The 25,402-nt window shown below is 52.2% G+C and overlaps 1 protein-coding gene and 1 long non-coding RNA gene across 5 annotated transcripts in view; one reads left to right on the top strand and one right to left on the bottom strand.

Moving 5' to 3' along the window:
• Cd276 (CD276 molecule) overlaps positions 1-25,189 on the top strand; it is a 30,103-nt gene extending 4,914 nt beyond the window's left edge. The window contains exons 2-8 of one of the 4 annotated variants that reach the window (XM_060375067.1): positions 9,480-9,827; positions 12,620-12,874; positions 14,172-14,468; positions 18,727-18,861; positions 21,015-21,056; positions 22,267-22,302; positions 23,542-25,189. In XM_060375067.1, the coding sequence (XP_060231050.1) occupies positions 9,749-9,827; positions 12,620-12,874; positions 14,172-14,468; positions 18,727-18,861; positions 21,015-21,056; positions 22,267-22,302; positions 23,542-23,564 (867 nt within the window). In that variant the 5' untranslated portion in view covers positions 9,480-9,748 and the 3' untranslated portion in view covers positions 23,565-25,189. Of the gene's footprint in view, positions 1-9,479; positions 9,828-12,535; positions 12,875-14,171; positions 14,469-18,726; positions 18,862-21,014; positions 21,057-22,266; positions 22,303-23,541 lie in introns of all 4 variants that reach the window. The other 3 variants (XM_021649754.2, XM_021649753.2, XM_021649752.2) reach the window with 3 other exon arrangements.
• Positions 16,540-18,727, bottom strand: LOC132650075 (uncharacterized). Its single transcript, XR_009588435.1, has 2 exons — positions 18,526-18,727; positions 16,540-18,475 (listed from the first exon to the last, which is right to left on the bottom strand). It is a non-coding gene; the product is annotated as an uncharacterized LOC132650075 (long non-coding RNA).
• Positions 25,190-25,402: the final 213 nt, after the last annotated feature.

Here is a 25,402-nt window from a genome sequence, read left to right as displayed (position 1 = left end):
TAGGAACACACACTGCTCACACACACAACAGTAAGATTCACCAAAGTTTGATTTGGTATTGGCCACTTGTATTGATCTTTGTTGTCTTTATTCTCATAGCATCTTTGTAGGTTAGGAATCATCACTCCTGTTTTATAGATGAGTCCCGAGTAGGCAGCCATGGTCATTGGCATTTGGTTGTGGCTCTCAGAGAGTTTCTTGTGTCAGGACTGCTCCCGAGCCTAGCTGTGTGCCGGATGGTTAAACAGCCCAGCAATTCTAGCCAACAAGCGAGGACTCTGGGCCTAGGGGGCATTCCTGAGCTAGTGCTAGCACCCATTAGTCACCTTTGCAGGTGATGGATGACTGTGGGCCCTAGAGCAATACCGTCTTTTCTGGGCTGGCATTGTCATATGAACCTGGTCAAGGCCCCAGGCCACAGCTCTGAGGACTGGCAGGGCCTCTTATACTCTGAGACCTGTCCCTGATAGAGGCAGTGGGGCATGCTCCTTAGAGAGAGAAAAAGAGAATTCTCTGCTAGGCAGAGCCTCTTTCAGGGCAGAAACAGAAAGGGTTTAGAGACAGAGGGGCATTGACTGGGACACATCTGATTCGAGCCTGGCATGGCTTCTGGCTGGGCTGGCATTTCCAGGTGTGGTTAGGTGGACACCTGGCAGAGTCAACAGAGGTTGTATGTTTCGTGGTCTGTCCACATCTGGCCTGGGATCTGCCCTCTGATTTGGGCTCCTATGCTCCTGTCCCTTCCTTCTCTCTATTCCGGCTGGCCCTGCACTGAGCCTCTGATTGTGTGTGTGCACACGTGCATGCTCCCTTGTGCATGGCTAGGTCCGCTTTTTATTTCTGCAGGTGACTCTGAGTTCAAGATGGCATCATGTTGCTTTAAGTGGCTGTGAGCATCCTAGAAGCTGCTCATTGACTGGAGGGCCTCTCCCTGAGCAGAAGAGAGCGAGAAAAGAGGGGAGCTCTGTAGCACGTGCCTTACCATGCATACCTCATAGGCCACCAAGGCCTGTGGTTTGCCTTCTTTGGGTTTGGAGCCTTGACCTCTGCGTGGGAGGCTAGTCAGCCTGTCCTGTGGTCAGTCTCCTTCTTTTGTGTGCTTCCTGCAGGGGGAAATAGCCGAGGATGCAGGGAAGACCTTGGACCACCCCTCAGGCGGTTCTGATGACTTACCACAGTCCTGACTCACACAGTCACTTTGAGAGGAAGTCGGGTTGGGTAGACTGTCTGTTGGGTAGACTCACATTGTTGGGACATCTAGTGGGTAGCCCCGGACACAAAAGGCCTGAACTGACTCAGACTGTGAGGAAAAGAAAGCCATCTTGGAGACACTTCCCCAGGGAATGGATTCTAAAGACCTTTCTTCCCTTGCCCAAGTCCCTCATCCAGAGCGTATAGTATTTGTTAGGTCAGTTCAGACCTCTCAGCCAACCTAAGAGGGGCTTATTATTCCTATCATATGAGCTAGCAAACCGAGGGCCAGCATATATCCCTAAATCATATGACTTTGGGAATGGCAGAGCGTGGATTTGAATGTCCAACTCCAAAGCCACATTAAGGCCTACTTCCACCAACCTTCAGCAATGTTGCCACCCCATCATGCAATTATAATCTCTGCAGGGGTCAGTGCTGAACTATATAACCTTAGCCTGGATCTTCCTTAGGGAGTAAGAGTAAGAGCCTAGCATGAGCCGTGGAGCCAGGACGTGAAGTCCACACATCTTTGATACTGCTGTTTCATTGTTTCCTGCAAAAGAATTGCACATCCACTGCAAAACAAACAAAAACCCAGAAAGCATCAAGTAGAAGACAAAAGTGGACTTGTTCCTCATTCCCACATTCCGGGGGGAGGTTATCACTCTCAGGCCTGTAGATCCTTTCTTCACCTGTAAGCATCTGTCTGTTCGTCCATCTAAGCACTGCACCCATCCATTCATCCACCCTGGTGCACAGAGCAGGGAGCTCCCTAGAGCTCAAGTCTTTGCTAGAATTAAGGACATGAGAGTTCATGGAAGCACACACGGTTGCTACCCAGGGAGGTTCTGAGGTGTCAGGCAAGGTGCAGTGAGTAGCAAGGACCTCTTTCAAGCAGCAGACTTGGTTCTGGCTCTGCTTTCAAGTGTGCCTTCAAGATAAAGAGGTCTCACCCACATCATGCCAGAATAAGGGACTATAGTGACAAAACCAACCCCTTATGAGGTAGCAAAGACGGCCTTAGAAGCTGGAAGCCGCTCACTGCAGTGAGGGGCAAGTGAGAGGAAGTGGATGTGGGAGCGTGGGCAGAGCCAGGTCAGATAGGGCTCCCTTGGAGCTGAGCTGTTATTCCAAATGGATGAGCAGGCGACACCCGTGGAAGCAGATGACTGGATGCAGCACATGTTTTATGAGTGTGTGTCTATGTATGTGAGTGTGTCCATCTAGTGCAAACGTGCATGTGGGCATACGGGGATGCATGAGTAAGGGAAGCCAGAAGTCAAACTTGGGTGTCTGTGTCTAGCTCGGTTGTTCCACCTTGCTTTTTCTGTTTTGTTTGTTTGTTTTCAGGACAGGGTTTCTCTGTGTATCTTTGGACTAACTTTGTAGCCCAGGCTGGCCTGGAACTCATAGTGATCCATCTGCCTCTGCCTCCCTGAGTGCTGGGATTACAGGCATGGGCCACCGCACCCAGCCCTACCTTGCTTTTTGAGACAAGGTATCTTACAGAATCTGGAGTTCACAGATTTGGTAAGCCTGGCTGGCCAGGGAGCCCCGGGGATTCACCTGTTAGCCCTTTCCTCGCACTGGGATTGTATGTGTACCATCACACCCTGCTTTTATGTAGGTCAGCGGTTCTCAGCCTACTGCTGCAACCCTGCTGTTCCTCACGATGTGGTGACCCCCAGCCACAAAATTATTTCACTGCTACACTTAGGAGTTACAGTGTAAATGTCTGACATGCAATCCCATGGGGTCGTGACCTGCCGGTTGAGAGCCACTGGTGTAGGTGCTGGGGGTTCTAAGCTCAGATCCTTATGCTTGTGTAGCAACCACTTTATCCACTGAGCTAGCTCCCTGGTCCCTGGATCGGTTCCTTTAGATTGTTGATAGTTGACAAATTGGTTTCTAACAACCCAGACCATATCCTTCCTAGGAACCTCAGTTAAAAAAAAAAAAGAAAAAAAAAAGTCTTTACTGAGAGTTCCTGTTGAAAAGCCGAGGAAAGACTGTGGTTATTGCTTGGCATACGTCCCATCCCTGAGCTTGGGGTGGGGTAAGGGCTCTTCCCTGAGTCACATCTGCTCCCAAGCCCAGGCTTGAGGGTGAGCCACAGCCTCCCTACATTATATGGGGTGGATTCCCTGCAAGGGGCTGATGACTGGTATCAGAAGAAGCCATTGAGAATAAAAGAGGAACTCACCAAAGACTGTGGAGAAAATAAGCATCCATGTGGAGACTAGCCTGTCAGCTGTGTGTGTGTGTTTGTGTGTGTGCGCGCACGCGCATATGCCTAAAATATGTGTTACTCCACTGCCAAGGCGGGAAGCACAGATGTCCAGGAGGAGCTGAACCGGTCAGGTGAGGAAGTGGTGGTCTGTTTTAATTGCATCCGGCCCCTGGGATTGGCTCTCCTCTGCTGAGAGAACTTAGAGTCACTATCTCCAAGAACCTGTCAGAGACATTTCCAGACAGCCTGGGGTAGAACACGGGGAAAGGGGGTGGAGGTGTGGGTCCCAACACCCCAGCTCCCCACTGCACAGAAGCAATGTGGGATCCTTAAGTGACCCTTGCCTCATCTTCCCGCAGCATCCCTCTCCCAGAGCTCTGCCTTCCCAGAATATGCTGTGACGTTCATGCCTTCACTCCTCCATCACCTTCTCTGCCACCTCCTCTCCCAGATGCAGGCATGTCCCCTTCCCTGAGCATTCCTTCCTAAGCCTTCCAAAGCCAGCCATGGTGGCACATGCCTTTGATTCCAGTACTCAGGGAGGCAGAGGTAGCAGATCGCTGTGAGTTCAAGGCCAGCCTGGTCTACAAAGCAAGTCCATGACAGCCAAGGCTACACAGAGAAATCCTGTTTCAAAACAAACAAACAAAAAAGAAAGAAAAGAAAAGAAAGTTGTCAAGGAATTGCTAATCCATCACAGTCATGTCACCAATATGCACCTGTACAAAAAGACTGGCCATATTGTACTTTCATTATACAGTTGGTCCCCAAATCTTCCCCTATATTATTATTAAAATATGACATTTTAGGGGCTGAGAAGATAGCTCAGTTGGTTACATGTTTGCTTTACAAACATGAGGACCTGAGTTTGAATTGCCAGAACCCAAGTAAAAGCTGGGTTCAGGGGTACCCATATATTCCAGCCCTGGGGGAGGTGGCCTAGTCAGTCATGGGAATTGGAAGGATGGACTTGGGTGGGTTCAGTGAACTGTTAGAGCAACACAACCTAGACTTGGGAAGGTGGCTCCGAGTTCAAGGACTTATGGTTTTGAGCTACACGTTTGGTGATGTAGTGTTTTGGTGAATTGTGTGACACAGTTGCCTAGGAATGACCTTGCCAAGGAGGGGCACATCCTTGCAGGGCCATGAGAAAGGGCACATGTTTTTTTGTGTAGTTGTAGGGGATTCATGAGGACTGATACAGGCTGTCCTGGGAGACAGATTTTGGCTTAGTGTAAGGAAGCATTTTCCACCAAAGATTTGCCTCAAAACAAGCAGGTAGCCTGTGGGGGTGGCTGGTTCCCATCCTCAGAGAGAGCATACAAGCTGGCTAGGGTAGCCAGGGAAAGGTCCCCTGTTCTGACCTAGCCTTCTGTAGTTGCTCTAGAATTTGCCCTGGGGCCTCTTCTCATTCTGTTGGTCTCCCCCAGATCCCAGCCTTTTGGGTTCTGTGGTCACCCTTATGTGAATGACTTCCCCTGTCTCTCACTCTGCCGTGGATAAACCTAGTGTAATTTCAGTGTGATTTTTTCCTTTCGGTGAACACGCTTCATTTCCCTCATCTCCACATCCCCACATAATCTCTGGGCCCACATTCACCCATTTGTTCTAAGCATCACTCTCTTCTCTTTTCATACAATCCCTGGCTCTCTTCCATCCTTGAAATATCTCTTAGCTGGTCTCTGTCATCCACTGGTGATTGTTGAGACTGTCTCTAGCTCAAATTTTGAGACATCTATTATAGTGTTTCTTTTGTGGCTCTGAACACTAGCAATTTTTCTAGGATGGAGAGAGAAGGAAGAGATGAGCAGGGAAGGATGGTTCCCTAAATTAGTTCATTCAGATGCCGTAAGAAAGACCAAAATAACAGTGACTTATGCTAGAACAGATGCTGATTCCTCACCCATGTGACCATCTGGCTATATACAGGGCTGCAGCCCCATCCCCAGGGATTCTCTGTCTCACTGCTTGGTGATGCTTATAGTGCTGCCCTGGCAGTGTGGTCCATCTCTGTTCCATGCCTTGGAAGGGGGAGGAAAAAAAAAAAAAAAAGAGTGTGCCCTCCATCTTTAAGGACATGACCCAGAAACTGTATGTATTAGTTCCTCTCAAATCTTATTAGCCAGAAAATGATCGCGTCGCCACACCCAGCTGAAAGGGACTCTGGGATCTGTAGTCTTAGGTGAGTAGCCCCATGCCTGACTACCAAAGGGGAGAACAGATGTAAGGAAATAACTGGTGGCTTCTGTGGCAACATGGCTATATGCATTTCGATGTGACTTGCATGCTAGTGCAACATAAAATTAAAATATCAACGGAGGGCCTTTAGATTTGGCTGTGTTTTTTGTTTAGAAACATTAAACTCAGAGAGAAGAAGCTGAGCTGGCAAGATGGCTCAGCAAGGCAAGGTGCCTATTTCCAAGGCTGACGACCTGAGTTCAATCCCCAGGACCCGCATGGTGAGGACTGACTCACACAAGTTGTCCTCCTACCTGCACATATGTGCTGTGTCATGCATTTAAACGCACAGAATAAATGTAGATAATTACAAATTTTAAAAAAGGAGTCATTTATTATGTTTTATGTGTATGACTGTTTTGCCTGCATGTATGTATGGCATCGAGTATGTGTCTGGTACCTGAGGAGGTCAGAAGAAGGGTCAGATCTCCTGGAACTGGAATTATAGATGGTTGTGACCCACCATGTGGTTGCTGGGCCCTGAACCTGGGTCTTCCGAGAGAGCAGCAATGTTCTTAACGCCGAACCATCTCTCCAGCCCTGTACTTTTTTTAAAGAAAGGTAGGTGTACTCGTTTTTCTGTTGTGATAAAACACCATGACCAAGGCAACCTATAAAAGAGAGTCTAATTGGGCTTACAGCCCCAGGGATTTAAAGCCCCTGATGGCAGAGTGAAGGCACGGCGGCAGGGACAGTGAGGGCTCCCCCCCTGAGCTGCAGCAGGAGGCAGAGCACCCTGGGAATGGTACCAATCCTTTGAAACTTCCTGCCCCAGGTGACAGCCCTCTCCGACAGAGCCACACCTCCTAAGCCTTCCCCAACAGCTGCCAACTGGAGACCCAAGATTTAACTCTAGGAGTCTATCAGGGCCATCCTCATTCAGCCTCCCACACTGGGGGATCTTATTAAGACTATACAGTGACATGTCAGAGCTTGGAGCAGAACCCCAACCTTGGGCTCATTTTCTACCACCTGTGTATATGTGTGTGGGTGCGTGGGCCTTGGTGGTCACTAGCTGCGGAAGCCAGGGGGACAGGACAGCCTTGGCTGTTGTTCCTTAGTTGTCTTCTGCCTTGGTTTTTTGTTTGTTTGTGTTTGTTTTGTTTCTGTTTTGAGACAGGCCCTCTCACTGGCCTAAAGCTCTCCAGGTAGGCAGGGTTGGTTTGCCAGTGAGCCTGGGCATCTGCCTGTCTTCACCTCCCCAGCCCTGGGGTTACAAGTGTCTACAGCTATGCCTGGCATTCCCCCCGCCCCCACCTCCCCGTCCTGATGACCAAACTCAGTTCTTCTTTGGTCTTCATTTGCTGCCATGTCAAGGAAACCTCCTCGAGAGGCAGCAGATAGGGCTACGATGAGTTCCACCTTTCCCGGCCTTACCTGGAGAGCCGTCCCAAGTCTGAGGGGCCTCACAGAATCTTAATGGCCTCTGAAAGGCATGTCCACCCTCTGCATTGAGGTCTGCAGGTCTGCTATTGAGAACATGCACACAGATTAGTCACCTTTGCCCTCTGGCCTCTCCTGCAGGTGTTCCGTGCACTGTTAAAGGAATCGTCCAATACACAGGTTAATCTACCACATACCAGGACCCCTTCCGTTGCACATGACAGAAGCTTAGCGAGGTCTGCATCTTGCTCCAGGCGTATCTGGACCCTGGAAGTTAGCGGATGTTTTTAGAGCTCTGCGACTCTCTCACCCTTGTCCTTTTTGTAAGAGGTTGGGAGGTGTGGGGTAGACCCTGGGGTGGGGATGGAGAGGTGGTTCTGTGGTTAAGGGCATGCATTGCCCTTGCGGGGAGCCTCAAGTCCAGTTCCCAGTGCCCGCTTCGTGGCTGTCAGTCCGCGCGCTTCGGGGTCTGACGCCCTCTGCTGCCACACTCCGGGCACCTTCACTCGCTTGTGCACACACCCGCACATGTGCAAACCCCCCCAGACTCAAAAACAAAGCAAGTCGGCGGTGGGCTTCCTGGGTCCAGAATGGAGAAAAGGAATCAAAGGCAGCAAATCTAGTGTCCACTCTGGAGCCCATCACTGACCCACTGGAGTGAGGGACAGCTTTACTCTGGGAAATGTAACTGGTCTGATCGGTAGAGGGACTGACTCCTTGATTCCCCACGTTCAACAGGCATTCACAGGTTATCCTGGGAGTAAACCCCAGTAACGAGAAGTAGCTTGAAGCATGGGGAGACACCCTAGAAAGAGCCTTGAGTGTCAGGTAGAGGTAGGCCCTGTCTTGTAACTGCTGGGGAGCCATGGGAGATTCGTCAGCAGGGGAGAGCATGAGTCGATTCCTGCCTCAGGTCTGGTAAGAAGGCACCTGAGAGAGTAGGTTGGGTAGGGGTGATATGTGGGATGCCTGGGGTCAGTGAGGAGGGCCAGGTGGTGGCACGAGCAGCAGTGAGAAGGGGAAGGAGGTGGGGCCCACGGAGCACGGACAGATGCAGGGCTTCTTTTTGTTTTGAGACAGGGTCTCTTGTAGCCCAGGCTGGCTTTGCACTCACCATGTAGCTAAGGATGCCCCCAGACTCCTAGTCTTCCTGCCAGGAGCGCTCAGATTACAGTGTGTACCACCACACCAGCTGAGCCACATCCCAGCTCCCAGACTTTGCTTCTGTCTGGGGGTGAAAGAGGACAGAAGACATAGAAGCTGGCAGCTTTGCAGGCTTTAGCTTCCTGTGTCACGTGATCAGTAGTACAGGCAGCTGCCTGCTAGGTTTTCCTGCAGGCTGCCTGTGCCCTTGTCGGGCAGGAAGTGGTGTCCCCAAGGATGCCTCCATGAATTGGAGCTGCTGACTCAGCACCCAAACAGCAAGGCTTTGAGGCCGCCAGACTTTGGGCCGGAAGCATCTGGGAAGGAAGTGGCTGCCCAGGGCTTCCCCACAGTGGACCATGGGCAGCCAGGGAAGTAGTGGCTGGCCAGGATGCAGGGTTTGGCTGAGGAACTCCCTCTGTGCAATTGCCTGGCATGGGGAGAGGGGGAAGGGTGTTTGATAGGGTGGAAGGGCTGTCCCTGGATACCTGAGGCTAGATAAAATGCTTGGCTGTACGTAAGCTTTTGCTCCATCAGGGGTAGAAAGGGATTGCTGCAGGACTGGGCTCTTTTCAGCTCTGCTCAGTGAAAATGATGCGGCCTAAGGAACTCTTATGTTTGGGTTTGTTTATGTATTTATTTATTGTTTGTTTCTCCTGCTAAATGTGACCAAGGCATCCAGTCTGTCTCTGGGGGTGGTCGGGAGGATATGAAATGTTCCTATCCTTGCCAGTCATTGGTAGGTGGGACAGATGGACATGAGTCACATGTTTGAGCAGGCAATGGGAGGGACCCAGGCTGTGTATGCAGCCTGCCTGGGTCAGGCACCTGGGGAAGCCAGACTGCAAGCTGAATCCAGGGAAGTCTGGGACCCTCTGGCCCAGGTCTGATCTGTTGCAGGAGATTCCACTCTTGCTCAGGCCTGACCCCGATGCCAGCCCTGCTGTTGGCCTCTTTCATTCCTTCTGGGTCTTGGTTGCTTGGTACATCTGTACTAAACTAACAGATGTCACTCCCAAACTCCACAGCCTTGCATTCAGCTGCTCCTAGAACCCTGCCCTGGAGTTTCTGCACATACCCCTAACCCAACGTGACTTAGACCAAATGTTACGAATTTCCTGCCCCGGTGACCAGGGCTCAGATCCAGCTGTCCCGACTGTTGCCTTCCTCATTTCCTGCACTCTCAAATGCTGTCACCCTTACCCACACCTGCTTTGTCACGTGGCTGGCTTCTCATTTATTCCGCAGATGCTATCAAATTAGTCCTGACAATGCTGTTTCTTTATTCTAGAACCCTCTGTGGCTCTCTACCCTTTAGGGTAGAGTGGACTTTTCAAGCTGAACCCTGCGTCTGTCTAAAGCCTGCTCTTCTACTCTCCCATCAGCCAGAGTGACCTGAGGACAGCCTGGACCCCAAGCTCATCAGCCTTGCCTGGCCTCTTCCTGCTTAGATTTGGGTGGCCCTGAGGAATTAGGAGGACAGAGGACCCTCTTTCTCCTCCACAGGCAGGAACAGCCACCTGCCACGGAGAGCCCAGCTGTCAGCTGCCCCAGAGGAAGATGCTGCGAGGATGGGGCGTCCCCAGTGTGGGTGTGTGTGTGCACGCAGCTCTGGGAGTACTCTGCCTCTGCCTTACAGGTGAGGGGAGGGATCGTGGTCATGGTGTGTGGGGACACCAACTTCTTCCTGGGCTCCTGCCAGGTTGGAATCAGACTTGATTCTTGAAGAATCATACTGATTTCTGTCTCTGGGCTCCATAGGCAACCTCCTTCCCTTAGCTCTACTCTTTCATCTGTAAAGTGGGAGTTGAGCCCTGTGTACCATGATAATGCAGGTTCCGTATGAGCAGTCCTCGGGACCCTGGCACATAGGGTTTCCTCTGCCCAGAACTTTCTGTCCTCAGACACAGGCATGGTTCCACTTTTTATTTGGTTGTAAGCCTTTGCCAAGATGACAGCTCCTCAGCATGCTTCTTTGGCTGCTTTGTATAAATAGCCTCGCGCTCTTCCTCCCTCCCTATCCCCCTGCTTTGTTACATTCTTCCCAGCATTTACCTCCACTTGACACAGGGTTCCTTAACATATTGCCTGCTGTCCCACTGCTCGTAAGGCAGGGTCTCTCCTCAGGGACACGATGGGTGCTTGTTATGTAGTCAGTACTCAGTCACCATGATGAATAGATGAAGGTTCTTCCCACGGTGCTTGGCGAAATAAATGCCCTGTTTGGGTAGTCAGCCACCCCACGGAGAAAACAAAGCCGAGTGTCTGGTGCCATCTAGTGGTCACCACAGGCAACACCATCTCTACCCGTGGGTATTCTGACAATTGTTGTGTTTTGTTTTGTTTTTCACAACAGAGTTCCTCCCCCTGTGTAGCCTTGGCTGTCCTGGACTCCATTTGTAGACCAGGCTGGCCTTGAACTCACAGAGATCCGCCTGCCTCTGCCTCCCAAGTGCTGGAACTAAAGGCGTGCTCCATCACTGCTTGCCTTCTGACTTCCTTTTTTGTTTGTGTGTGTTTGCTTGTTTGAGAGAGGGTCTCACTATGCATTCCTGACTGTCTTAGAACTCACAGTGTAGACAGGCAGGCCTCAAACTCACAGAGATCTACCTGTCTCTGACCCCCAAGTGCTGGTATTAAAGGTGTGTGCCATTACACCTGGTCTGGCTCTAACTTCTTTAGAAAGAAGGGACTTTGGGTGACTAAGTTCCATGTCCTCTTGGGGATGCCTAGGTCTAGTTGACGAGCATGAGAACTGGGTGGAGGCTTCATGGGTATTGAAGGCTATCCAGGGCCAGCTTCGACATCTAGACATCACATACTAAGGAAGAATGTGCATAGGCTTCCCAGTAAAAACGCTAACCACAAAACAAAGACACTTCTAAGCTGCCTGTGGGCGCTGTGTTCAGTTAGCTTAATTTGAAGACTGATTGTGCTTCACCTATTTTGAGTGTGCCGGCTTCCTGTGCTGGTGCCTGGAGCAATCACTGTGACCACCAAACATTCCTTCCTTCTCACCGGTCAGCAATCAGCAAACATTGATAGCTCTCCTGACTGGCTCTACAGCGCTTTTTTTTTTTTTTTTTAAGACAGGGTCTCACTATGTAGCCCTGGCTGGTCTAGAACTTTCTGTGTTGTCCAGGCTCAAATTTATGCAGGGATCCTCCTGCCTCTGCTTCTGAATGCTGGGGTTAAAGCCTTGTGGCTGACCCCTGTGCTAACAGCCTGATGTGTCCTTTCCTCCACTGAATCACCATCACTTCTTCCAAGGACCCCTGAGGTGGCCTCCTGACTACTCTCCCTCCAACCCTTCTGCAATGGAGTCACCCTCTATGGAGCAGCCGGGCTGAACCTCCAACCACCCAGACTCGCAGCTAGTAATTAGTGCTGTCCTTAGCGACATGCCCCTGTCGGCGGGAAACCCCAGGTTTCTTCCAGCGTCTCCCAGAGCCCTGTTGACCCACCTTTAGTGGGCTTTCCCATTGGGTTACCTTCCCATAGGCTCTTACTGGCCCCTGTTTCAGGGCCTTTCTACCCGCTGGTCTCTCTTCCGGTCACCCACTTACACCGGCTCTGTGTTCCATGGGGCTCGTGCCTCACCCTTATTTAAAGACACAGGTCTTCTTTTTTTGTTGAGAAGTTAAGTGTGCTTGTTTAGGAAGAGAAGAAGAGAGAAAGCACCCATGAAGTTTCCTCACTCAAAGAAAATTACTAAGAACGTTGCTTGTATACTTTTTGTAGGCACTCCTTCCTAATTATGCAAATAGTATGTATTTGTGGGAAAACACTAATGACTGGGTAGGTGGAGAGTGCTTGCCAGGCTTGAAAGCTGACTCTTTGCTTTAGAGTCCCTGGTTGCTCGCTCGCCTTCCTTCCTTCCTTCCTTCCTTCCTTCCTTCCTTCCTTCCTTCCTTCCTTATAGTAATTCCTCTCTACTTCCTCCTCCTCTTCCTCTTCCTCTTCTCCCTTTCCCCTTTTCTCTCATTTTTTGGAACAGAGTGGACCCAAAGCTGGACAAGTGCTCTAACACTTAGCCACGTCTGCAGCCTTTTTTTCCCTCTCTCTTATAATCTAATCGCAAGCTGATGAACATCTGTGTTCATCACAAACTGCTTCTGTCTTCCCTTCCAATGTAAATGAGCTCCAGGCATGACCTCGGTCTTGGTCCTTGTTGCATTCCTAATTCACATTGGCACATAGCTGCTCTCAATGAAGAGCGTAGATAGGAACTTACTTTGAGCCCCAGACGTAAAAGGAAGGGTGTGTAGAGCCTAGAGGTAGCTGGGGAAGAAGACCCTGAAAAAACCACCTTCCCTAACTGCCCTGCCCCCTCCGACTCACCCCCAGGAGCTGTGGAGGTCCAGGTCTCTGAAGACCCTGTGGTGGCCTTGGTGGACACCGATGCCACCCTACGCTGCTCCTTTTCCCCAGAGCCTGGCTTCAGTCTGGCGCAGCTCAACCTCATCTGGCAGTTGACAGACACCAAACAGCTGATTCACAGCTTCACCGAGGGGCGGGACCAAGGCAGCGCCTATGCCAACCGCACAGCACTCTTCCCTGACTTGTTGGTGCAGGGCAACGCGTCCTTGAGGCTACAGCGTGTCCGAGTAACCGATGAGGGCAGCTACACCTGCTTTGTGAGCATCCGGGACTTTGACAGCGCTGCTGTTAGCCTGCAGGTGGCCGGTGAGTGTGGAGAAGGGCGCCCTCCGCTTCTGCTCTCCCACACTGCCCCACAGGAGCCGACTCCTGCACTAACAGCCTTTTGTCTTTTCTTCCACCGTCTCCTGACTGATGGTGTTGGTGACCCCTGCCCTATGCCGCCCTCCAGCTACTCAAAGGCCAGGATGACTCTGAGCGTGTTGCTGTGCACAGCACGCTTAGGGTGGTCTGGGTGCTGACGGCACCTCAGATGCCAGCACTCGACCTGGTGCTACAGTGGGGTGCTCATGGCTCAGTCGCCATTATGACCCACAGATTTTTATTCTTGGGTCTTAAAGGCCACCTTAAAGAGGAGGTTACAGTTCTATCAATTGAAGTTAGAGGAAGTTAGTTCTCTGTCTTTAGTCTCCCAAACAAGCGAGATGCTTGGTAGTGATGGGACAGTGATGGGGCAAGGGACTCAGTGTGGAGTCACTGATCGAAGGCCTTGACTCCCTAGTCTCCAAGGCTATAGAAATTGCCTGGAAGGACGGTGATACATGTGGGTCAGCAGGAAGTCTCAGGGCAGGAGAGGGAAAGGAGCTCTTCTAGGGAAGGGCTTGTTCTTACAGGAGCCCTCGACAACCCCTACCCCAAGACTGAGCTCCAGGGATGGCTCTCGTTAGACAAGGCCAGCCTGCTGTGAAAATCTGAGAGGAGACTCAGTCTGTCTTGAGAGAGTGAGAAGGAACAAGGCCTGGGTCGTGATGCGGGAAGACCTGTGGAGCGGCTACAGAGGCTCAGTCCTTTCGTAATTCCTTGTCTGTATGATCCTCATGAAGGACATATGGAGGTCCAGTCTCTGAAGACCTGCGGTGGCCCTGGTGGACAGTGACACCACCTTATGCTGCTCCTCTGCCCAACCTGGCTTCAGCCTGGCACCTTACCTGGCAACCGGTAGACACTAAGCAGCTGGTGTGCAGCTTCCTCTAGGCCAGGACCAGGGCAGGCCTATCCTAGCAGCACAGTGATCTTCCCTGGCCGCCATAGGGCACTGTGTTTGTGAGGGTCCCCTGCATGTATGATGAGGGCAGCTTCACCGGATTTGGGAGCATCCAGGACTTTCGCAGTGCTGCTGCCAGCCTGCAGGTGGCAGTTGAGTTACAGGCAGGAGCATTTCCCCCTCTTGGCCCAGTCTGCAGGCGGCCCACCCACTGTCCCCTGACGATCCCACCATCAAAGAATGGCCCCAGGCTGATTCCTAACTCTCACCCTCATGTCCTTTCCTTCCCTGTATCGCCTTGCTGACTGTCATTGATCTTTGCCCTCTGCCACCCTCCAGCCCCCTACTCGAAGCCCAGCATGACCCTGGAACCCAACAAGGACCTGCGCCCAGGGGACATGGTGAACATCACGTGCTCCAGTTACCAGGGCTACCCCGAGGCCGAGGTGTTCTGGAAGGACGGACAGGGGTTGCCCTTGACCAGCAATGTGACAACATCCCAGATGGCCAACGAGCGGGGCTTGTTTGACGTTCACAGCATGCTGAGGGTGGTGCTGGGTGCTAATGGCACCTACAGCTGCCTGGTGCGCAACCCAGTGTTGCAGCAAGATGCTCACGGCTCCGTCACCATCACAGGTAAGGGGAGACGGTCAGCTGAGGAAGGCATGAGGGAGCAGCTAGCCTGGAATATCAATATAAAAATGCTCATTTTCATAGATTTCATGCATCCCAACGCCTCCCCAGTGAGAAGTCTTTAAGGGACTCGTTTTCTTGAGCTGACAAATTGTTTGGAACATGTGTTTTCCGTGGACCACAAATTATCTTCCTGGAACCTTAGAGCGGTGGGCAGAACTCGGCTTGCTCAGGCACAAGGCACAAGGCTTGCTCAGAGACGCAGTGAATGAGGGTGTGCTTCCCAGCGGGCACTTCTTCAGCGTGAAGGGATTGCCTTGTCCAGCCGTGAAGCTCTGGGAGCTCAGGGAGCCTCACAGGGAGATCTCACTCCTCTGAGTGCTGTCCCTGCAGACCAGAGCACCACCTTTGGATTATCCAGGATTGTCTCTACTGCCCCCATGTGGTCCAAGGCAGATTGAGACTCTTACATGGTGGGTGGAGGGCAGCGATCACTTAATTTCTGGTTTCCAGGTCAGCACTAGACCAAGTAGGCACCTTCGGTGCTTGGGGCTGGAAAGAGGGCTCAATGTAGACAGTCACCCTCTGTGTTTGGTCTTGACGTGTCTCTGTTCAGTCCTTTTTTTTTTTTTTTCCCCAGGCCTGTGTGCTAGGTCTAGCTCCCCAGGGCCTGCCCCTGGGCTGTGTGAGCTTTTCCAGGAACCTCCTACATCTTTGAGATCAGGACAGCAGGTTGTCTATCACCGGTCCTCATCTGTTCTCTTTTCACAATTTCTGCCTGACACCCCCAGCCCAGCCAGCTTTCTACTTCCAGCGTGCTGGCCCTTACGTGGTCTTCTCCCCTGATGAACTCACAGCCAGTGGCCCCTGTTCACGCTTGTTTTCCAGGGATAAGTCTTATCCCTCCTACTGAGCCTGCCTTCTCTGAAGAGGGCCGGTCTGTGCCTCCTCTGAAGGAGCAGCTTCCTCAGCTCTGTGTGTTCTGAGGTACCGCCATGCTCTTGCAGAGAACACCGCAGGAAAACTGTGTTTCGCTGGGGCTGCGGAGATGGCTCAGTGGTTAGGAATTGTTGCTCTGTCGTGAAGACCAGAGTTTACATTGCAGCACCCATATCAGGTGGCTCGCAAGCACCTATAATTCCAACTCTAAGGGATCTGGTGCCTTCTGCTGGCCTCTGTGAGTACACGCACACATGCGAACACACAGTAAATCTTTTCTTTTAAAAGGGAAAGCAGATTGTTTACCAGCAAGACCAAGGAATGTGGAGTGAGATGGGCAGAGGTGTGGAGGCTGGCAGGCAGGACAGAGGACCCAGCCATCCTGTGCCAGGTGGGCTGGGATATCTGCCGACTTGATGCTGTGAGGCAAGCGCTGGTATGTGGAAAGAACACTTGCCCATGTCAGAGAAAGTTCATACCTCAGTAGGAAAGGGATCTCATTTGGGCTAGTGTCGTCAAGCACAATTCAGACAAGAGACTGAGGTCCAGTGAGAGGGGACCTCCAAGACCACAGACTAACACAGTGGCTCCAAATATTTTGCGGTCTAGTCATCACTTTGAAAATTGACAAGTGATAAAGGAAATGGCTTCTCCATGGCTTGCAGTATTCCCAGCTTCTCTGAACTCTCTCTGAGCTGCCCTCATCAGTTATATATACATGCACTGAATCCTTTTGCCGCATTCTGCAGCAAGCAGATGAACCAGGATCTGAATCCAGCATTGGCCTCTTAGCCCAGTTTCCCCTCCTCCCTGCCGTCTGGCCTCCTGTTTTCATTAGAGCAGAGCTGGCTTACCTTGGAGCCCTTGGCCTGCATTCTGCTTCGGGCAGATCTGCCTTGTACAGCATTCTGGGATTTCGATGCTCAGGCCTCTCGCTGGTCTGCCTCCCCCTGAAGGGGGTTAGCGATGTTGAGTGTGCTGTGCCAGGCCTCTCTGGAGAGGGCTTTCTAGAGCAAAAACTGGAGCTATAGGTCTGAGCCCCAGCTGACTGTGTCCTTTGCGAGGAGAATGAAGGAAGTCTGAGCATGTTTCAGGCACACTATTGGGGTGAACACAGAGAAACTTTCCCTTTGACTATTTCTTTTTAAGTTTTTTATTAGCTTATATTAATTAAATATCAAATAGATTCATCATGATATTTCCCATATGTCTGTAATGTGTTTTGATCATATTCACTTCTGATACCATTTCATGTCCCCATTTCATTCCTGCTGGTTCCCTTCTTCTGCCCAGTTATTCCTCTCCTATTTTCATTACTTTAAACATTATTTGTTGTGTGTGTATGTGTAAAGCTCAGAAGACAACTTGTGGGAGTTGGTTCTCTCCTCCATGGGCTCTGGGGCTAGCATGCATGTCATCAGTCATTTGCCAGTAGGTCTTTTACCAGTGGCGTCATCGGGGTGTTCCCCTTCCCATTTTAATGTCTCTTTATTTTTTGTGACACAGTGGCTTTCATTAGGAGCACAAGGGAGGGGTTGATGATAGGAGCCTGAGCGCTCTATCAAGTGGCTCTACTGCTGAAGAAAATGTCTCTCCTTCCCCTAGCCACCGTTAGCTGCCTGTGGTTCTTCAGGGAGGGGTGGAGTCCCTGGGGTATTTTTGCTGCTCTGCTCTGTCCACTGCTGCAGGAGCTCCATCTTAGAAATGTCCAGAGGTCTCTTCCAGTGCTCCAGCCTGACCTTCCAGCCGCCCACCACAGCTGTGGCCTTCTGCTCCTGTGCTGTTCTTCTGTTCTTCTTATTCCAGGGTCCAGAGCAGCAGTATGCCCACCCCACCCCATGCCCGTGGACCTGACACTCTACAGGGTGCAAGTGCCAGGCCTGCTGCCTGTGTACCTTATGAAGGCGGCTGCTGCCCTGCTGCATGCTGTCTCCGGAGAGCATAAGGAATCAGCTTTGTTAGATTGGGGGGGGGGGGGCTGTGTGTGGCCTTGGCTGTCCTGGACTCACTTTGTAGACCAGGCTGGCTTGGACCCACAGAGATCTGCCTGCCTCTGCCTCCCCGAGTGCTGGGATTACAGGTGTGTTAGATTTTTTTTCCCCCGCTTCACGGCTTCACCCTGGACCCAGTGTGGCACTAGGCTGAGTGCCTATGCTGGGGTCATTTCAGAGTGTGCTCAAAACAGCTGCTGCCCTCAACCCCAGCTTGAACTCCACAACCTCCCGTCACGCTCTTGACTTGAGGTCGAGCGGAGCCTGAGGACTGTGCATGGATGTTCCCTTGGTGGCGTACATCCTCGAGTGACCTAGACTCTCACTCCAGGTCCCCATCTGTGTTGAGACCTAGGCGCACTTTCTGAGGAGAGGCAGAGAGCGAGTACGGTGCGGGCCATGTGCTCCCTCTCTGCTGATGACTTACTCGTTCTTTTGTTCGTTCATTCGTTCATTGGCAGTATCTCTTTGTCTCAGTTGACATTGAACTCAATATGTAATGAGGATGACCTTGAGCTTCTTCTTCTCCCACCTCTGCCTCCTTGCTTCTGGGGTCACAGGCATTGTGGGAAACCATGCCTAGTTCGTATGGTGCTGGGAATCAAACCCGGAGCGTCATGTGTTCTAGGCGGATGGTCTCCCAACTGAGCTACATCTCCGGAGTACTATAGCTTTTCTTCCTGTCCTTTCTTTTCTTTTTATTTTCTCCTTTCTTTTTCTAGCCCTTTACAAAAATAAGAGGTAATACTAGCTCATGGATTGTCAAAAACAGCCACAGTCTGGCTCATGGGCTGTACGTAGCTGGCTGATGTCTGACCTTCAGGATGACGTAAACCAGGTGGGACTTTAACCATCAGGGAGGCCTCTAAAGAGGTGACTCTTAAGCCAGGTGGAGGATTTGGGAGACCCTGCTAGGAAGGGAACACGAGGTGACTGTGTAGAGCCTGGAAGGGATTCAGGCTCTCTGAGGAAAATGGCTGAGGTGGGGTTTCCTGTAGCGACATTGGAAAAAAGCTGGGAGACGAGAAGCTGGGTCAGCTTAGAGACCTTGAGCCCCTCTTAGAGGACGGGATGATTAACCTAGGCAGCGAGGCTCTCCCGCCGCTATCTTAGAGGACGGGATGATTAACCTAGGCAGCGAGGCTCTCCCGCCGCTATCTTAGCCCCTCCCACTCCCATAGCCACAGTGGCAGGTTTTGGTCTGGTGGATGGGCCTATGGCCATGGGAGCCTGAGTGAGCTCCATTCGTCTTGGCGGGGCACAGTGAGTCTGAGCGCCCCTTTTCACACCTTGGAACAAGATGGTCTCATTCTTCTTTCTTCCTCTTCTAGGGCAGCCTGTGACATTCCCCCCTGAGGCTCTGTGGGTGACCGTGGGGCTCTCTGTCTGTCTTGTGGTACTGCTGGTGGCCCTGGCCTTTGTGTGCTGGAGAAAGATCAAGCAGAGCTGCGAGGAGGAGAATGCAGGTGAGTGACAGAGATTGGTGTGTGTGTGTGTGTGTGTGTGTGTGCACATGAACATACGTGCCTGCGTGTCTTGGGGCATGTCACTGTTTTAGTTTGTGTAGTGCAGCTGAACAGAATGCCTGAGACAGGCTCACGAAAAGAACAGAAATGTGCTGGCTTGTGCTTCTCGAGCTGGGGGTACCATATCCAGGCAGAGGGTGGGCAGAGAAAGCGCTTGCCGCAGAAGAACAAAGGCTGGAGTTTGGAGCTCCAGCCTCCACAGAAACGTCGAGTTGGCGTGGCAATGTGTGTGTGATTCCAGCTCTCCGACAGAGGAGACGGAGCTTCTCCTGATCAGAGTGGTCAGCTAGACCCGCCACCTCAGTGAGCTCTGGACTCCATGGAGAGACCCTGCCTTCATGAGTAACTTGGAGAGTGATCAAGGAAGACTCCTGACATCAGCCGTGGGCCTCTACATACATGGGCATCCACACACATGGAAACAGGCATGCACACATGCACAGACACAGCACACTCAGACATATACACACATGCACACATGCACAGACACAGCACACTCAGACATATACACAAAATAAATAAGTCAGGGCCTCATTCAGGTACCAGGTGAGGCCTTGCTGATCATTGGACGGTGGAAGGTGAAAGGGCAAAAGGCCACAGCACCAATGCCATCTGCAAGGGTGGAGCTGTCAGAGCCACTCACCCCTTACAAGTGTCACCTCTTTAGAAAATAAAAAATTGACTTAAAATTAAAATTTATAAATTTTTCATTAAACATTGAAGTCCTGTGCATGGGTGTTTTGCCTGCATGTACTCTGGGACTGGAATTGCAGGTGAATATTAGTTGCCCTGTGGGTGAACAGATTCGTGTTCTCTGCAAGAGCAGACAGAGCTCCATAACTGCTGAGCCTTCGCTCCAGCCCAGAAGGCCCACTCTTGCTGTTTGATGGCAGATAACTTCAGTGTGCATTTGGGAGGGGAAACAGACATTCAAACACAGCAGTTGCCGTGTCTGTGACAGGATGGACAGGACGGGGTACACAGAGGGACCTAGGCTTTGAACCTCAAGGCTAACATCCTGTATGAATCCGTGTGAACCTGCCAGTCAGTGTGTAAGTATGGCAAGTGGATGTCAACAAGAGTGTCACGCGTCCCGAGGGCGGTGGGTGTATCAGGCTGCAGCGTGACAAGGAACGAGTGTGTCTGTGGAAACGTGTGAAATGGAAGGTGTAAGTGTCACAGGTATGTCTGTGAGGGAGAACAGGTTTAGAGCCGTGTGAACATTTAGTGTGTGTCACTGGAAAGAGCGTGTCTTCCTGGGCGTGTGGAGTGCGCAGAACCTCATGATGCCATCCTCTGCGGTGATTAGGAGCTGGTGTTGGTGACTGTAGTTGGCTGAGTGGACCCTGCTGGGTGTCCCTGTATAAACTGAGGTATGAGAGCAGACAGGCAGCGGAGGCCGGCAGGTGACTCGGTAGGAGGAAGAAGTGTGGAGGCTTGGTTGGACTACGGGTGAGCGGTCTTGTGTCGTAGGTGGTTAGGTGGGCTGTGTGTGTCTGGTGGAGGATGGGGAGATGGCCTGAGGTGGGGTATGGAGGGACCGGGGAGATGACTGTCAGGTGGCTGCCGTGCAAGGATGAGGACTTGAGTTTGGATGCCCAGTATCCATGTACAGCCTGGCGTGGCAGCTTGCTTCTGTGACACTGGGGTTAGGGAGAGAGAAAGATCCCTGAAGTTCACTGGCCATCCAGCTTAGCTGACTCAGTGAGCTCCATGTTCAGTGAGGAACCCTGTCTCAAAAAAATAAGGTGGAGACTCATTGAGGAAGACACCTGATGTGCACCCCAGAGTGCGCGCACACACATGAAGTGGGTGCAGATGTGGGCAGTTGTGGGGACGTAGACTGAGTTGTGAATGAGTGGGTGTGTGGGGCGGCAGGCTGCGTGGGTAGAAAGCTGGGTAGGTGGCGCCCTGGCCAGGGGAGTGTTGGGCTTCCTGCTGCAGCTCCCATTATACCCTAGGTTCAGCTCCGCTCTGGTCTCAAGCTCCAACCTTGAATCCAGGGTTCAGACCAGAAGTCAGATTTGTTCAGTCACCAGGTGTGGACGTTCAGGACTAAAAGCGCTGAGACAGTTTGTTCTTCACCCTTCTAGGGGCTGAGGACCAGGATGGGGATGGAGAAGGATCCAAGACAGGTGAGTCTGGCCCTCTTACCTGAGGAGGCATCCGGGGCAGGAGACAAGACTTCGTACTCTGATGTTTGAACGAAGTGCCCACTGATGGAGGCCCCAACCCAGGAGTCTCCTTCCTGCCTTGACCAGTCCATCAGGACTGTTCCAACTGGGGGCTTCCCAGGGCTGGGAGGAGGGCATCGGGAGAGAGGAAGTCTCTTAGAAACAAACAAAGGAGTCTTCAGCAAATAACTGTCAGTTTGGCCTATTTTCCCATATGTTTAAAAAAAAAATGGGTGTGAGAATAGGTCTCTAGGTTTTTCTATGAGATGGTCTACATAGAAGACAGTACCATGCCTGTGTCTGGTTAAGAGCTTACGGAGGCGCCCCACTCCCCTTAGAGGCTATGCAGCGGGGGTGATGTGCTTTGCTCCCCTGGGCTTCCGTGTCTCACCTGTGAAGCACCATCCTGGCCCTGTTCTCGTGCTCCCTGCGGGCTCTTCTGAGGCTCCCCAGAGCCTAGAGAAGTAGTTGCTTTGCAGAGGGTCTGAGCTGAGTCAGGTCTTAGGGTGGGTCCCACAGCTGCAGGCCCAGGAGTAACGGGGCTGAGAGAGGCCGGATTCCCCTGAGCCATGTTGGACTGTTTCAGTTGACAACAGCTCCCGACGAACCCCCATAAAAGGAAGAGAAGGAGACTGATGCCTGTGGACTGCTATAAATCATGGCAATTAATTCTCCACCTGTTGGTACCCGTGTGGCCGGCATGGAGATGGGCTGGGATCAGGCCTCATTTCTCACTCTCAGAGGCAGATGTTGGCAGAGGGAGGAGGGAGGGAGAGAGGAAAGAAGGGAGGGAGGATGGGTTGGAGAGTCAGTCAGCCTCTAGGCCATGTGACCCAGGGCCTCTGGAGGCATATGCAACCGTGCCAGCCTCCCTTGATCCTCATTTCACCTCATTTATGGCCTGGGCTCTGTGTACTGCCACATTTCCAGCTTGTCTGGGGATGGGTCCTTGTCCCCACTCTGTAGTAATAGGAACGAGGGGAGACTCGTGAGACTTATTTAGAGGGGGGCGGAGGGGGGACTTGTGAAGTGAGGCTTGGGAGAGCTCTGGGGCTCCCTCCCTGGCACTGAGAGGGTACCGAGGCCTGCTCATCCCTGCCCGCCCTTCTGCATCCCACCCTTCCTCCCTAGGGTCCTTCTCTCATCAAATGCTCCTTCCTTTTTTTTTCAGCTCTGAGGCCTCTGAAACACTCTGAAAACAAAGAAGGTAAAGATCTGTTGCCCGAAATTGAATGTATGTCTGTGTGTCTGTGGAGGAAGCTGGGGGGCGGGGCAGCCATCATCACCTTTCTGGTGTGATCTGTGCTTCGCCCCAGAAGAGCAGCACCCACTCAGCTCCTGGTGCTGTGGTGGAGGAACCTGGGTCCGAGCTGCTCCAACAGGACCCAAACGCCCTTCGCAGGCTTGTGCGCACCAGGCGTTTCTACCACTCCTGTCTGATAGTCTTAAAGTTGCAGGTAGCCTGGGGCCTGGATTCTGTCCGCTGCAACATGAAGCGCTCATCCCTGGGTCCAAGGGGTTGCTGCAGTTGCCATGGCCCCTCCAGAGGCAAGGGATGAGAAGGAGGGCAGGGAACATCTTTCTAGGGCTTGGCCAAGAATAGCTCCTGTCACTTTAGATAGATCCCATTGGGCAGAACCTTCGTCATGTGACCCATTTCTCAGGTGAGGCTGGAAGTGTAGCTTTCATCTGGGCAGTCACGTTTCTGGCACATAGGTGGCTAGTCAGCACAGCAGCCGCTGTTGCTCACATCGGCAGCTTTGCTAGGAGACAGGAAATGAGAGGTCTCCTCGCTGTCGCTGGGAAGCAGTGAGCACAGAAGAATGGAGCCCTGCTGGTGAGAATGCCAGCTGGGCATCTGCAGAGAGTTGCTGCTCAGAGTAGCTCTGTAGGTGGAGCAGTGGGCTTCCCTGCTCCCCAGGGAGGCACCCTGGACCTAGTCTGTGTCCAGTTTCCTGAGGACAGACAGAACCCAAAGGAAGGGAGAAGAGCAGGACCACATGTGTCCAAGGCCTTCTAAACTGCTGGTGCAAGCTGGGATGTGGAGCGGGCCAGGGCGTCAGGGTTGGCAAAGTCAGAGAGAAGGGGTTTCCTGCAGCATTCCTCTTCAGGTCACTAGAGTGGGAAGGGGCACCCTGCCAGAGGAGGGAATTGGGCCAGGCCTTGAGGGGTGAGTCAGATGACTAAGCAGCCAGTCGGAGTGAGTATATAGGGTGAGCGGACACACTTTCCTGCCTGGCTTCTGTGTACATACTGGCCTCCGGTGTAGCAGTGTAAGGAAACACACTCCCTGGCTCTACCCGTCCCGCACGCACGTTATCCTCAGGACGGGTTAGGGGGCACCCTCCCGACTGGATATGTGACTTCCGACGTAAACCCAGGAGGAGAACTTCTAGCCTCTAATGCATTTTCTCCCCTTTCCCTTTCATCCTCCCCTGAAATGCAGATGATGGACAAGAAATAGCCTGACGGGGAGATGTTGCCTTCCCAGGTCGGGGCCCCGCCTGTGGCTGTGTTGAGCCTCAATGTGAGCCCTGCCCCCAGTGAAAGGGCTCGGCTCTGCAGGTCCACCTGTTCATCAAAGGATGTGGTGTGTAGGCCACCTACAGCCTTATTTCTCTGATGGACTTAATTCCCGTCATCCTGAAGCCTTACTTCTCCAGTGACACGATACACGAACCATTCTGCGGCCTTCTTTCTTACGGACACAACACACAGACCGTTCTGCCTCCGTGTTCCTCCAGTCATCCAGTGGCCTTATTTCTCCAGAGATGCCACACACGAACCTGCCTTCGGCCTCACGTCTTACAGACACACGCACACCACCCGCACCTCCTTGCTCCTCCAAAGCCAGGTGGACCGTGTGACTGCTGTTATGCTCCGAGGCACAGGCCGTTCAGACGAACCCCTGCCTTACTTTTCTGAAGACAGCCGCACAGTTACTTCTTGGTCGTTTCTCCCGTGGCCCTGGCCTATCTTAGTTACCGTCCCTCGACCTCTGTTCTGACTGCCGAGGATCCCATCTCCTCAGCATCTCCCAGGTCTTCATCCTGACTCTCTTGCCCAGCTCTGACCCTGGCTTTGGTTGTCCCCCTCCCTAGCTAGGTGAGAGGGGGACTTGCTCCTCATCTACACACACAGGTACCAGCATACCTGCAGCTGTGCGTGCTGGAATGCGTGCAGACCTGCCTTGCGAGGTCTCCTTTGGCTGCCCTGGGGTGTGTCCATTCTCCCCACAGGAAGCAGGTGCTGGTCCCCCTGCTTCTCAGGGCCCTCAGGGCATCAGCCTTCAACCCTATGCTTTTCCATGTTTGCAATCTTTGTTACTTTTGCTTTCTTAGTAAATTAACAATCACTTGAGCAACCACGGGGGTCATCACTGCTGGACGCCAGGGTCCTGCAGGAAAATCGGAGGCTCTTCCCTCTAGACCTCGCCCCAACTTGGAAATGGGTTTGCTCTCTACTGTACCCATCTGTGCCCACAACTCCTGGATACCTCACCCTCAGCCTACACTATCCCTGACCCAGGGCCCAGGGAGGGGCAGAAACCTGGAGAAAGCCCAGCCCTTGCCATACCTGGAGAGCTGGCTATTTTCCAGTCTTTCTAGATGTGGACTGGAAGGCAGGTGGCCACAGCTAGTCAGACCTGAGTTGGGGCAGCAGCCTGCGCCATGCTGAGACCATCTTAATAGCTGGAGCCTGGGGAGGCTGCTCCCTACCACGGTGCTATTTTGGAGCTGGGGCATATACCTGGTTTGTCTCTGGCAGCCCTGGCTTCTGGCAAAGCAGAACTGCTGATGTCCCCCTGAAGGCATGTCTCCAACCCTGGTACTGAAGAAAATGAGGAAAATTTAAACAGACTCTGGCCAGGTGTGGTGGTGCACACCTTTAATCCCAGCACTCAGGAGGCAGAGGCAGGCAGATCTGTGAGTTCGAGGTCAGCCTTGTCTACAGAGTGAGTTCTAAGACAACTAGGGCTACTCAGAGACTGTCTCAAAAAACTGTCTCAAAAAAACTAAACTAAAATAAAATAAATACGGGATTCTGTAAACTGGGTGTCTTTTGGGAGAATTAAATATCTTTGTCTTCCCGTAGCCTGTTGCCTGTGATGTCAGTGAAACAGTGGGGTGGCTTGGTGCTAGAAGGAAGGTATCTGTCCTGGGTATTTGTGCCTGGGGTAGGGTTTCCTAGCTCTCCGTGGTCCTGTGCCTCTTCATTCAGGTTCCTGGATGCAATTTCCTTCTTGGAAAAGTGAAGTTGGTTGGGCAGAATCTGGTTCTTTTGCCAGTGGCTCCTCCCACTAGTGC

This window comes from Meriones unguiculatus, chromosome 1 (genome assembly GCF_030254825.1).
Source record: "Meriones unguiculatus strain TT.TT164.6M chromosome 1, Bangor_MerUng_6.1, whole genome shotgun sequence".
In the NCBI taxonomy this organism is placed as follows: Eukaryota; Metazoa; Chordata; class Mammalia; order Rodentia; family Muridae; genus Meriones; species Meriones unguiculatus.
The sequence above is the reverse complement of the archived record's forward strand: the minus strand, read 5'-3'. Positions and strand labels throughout refer to the sequence as shown.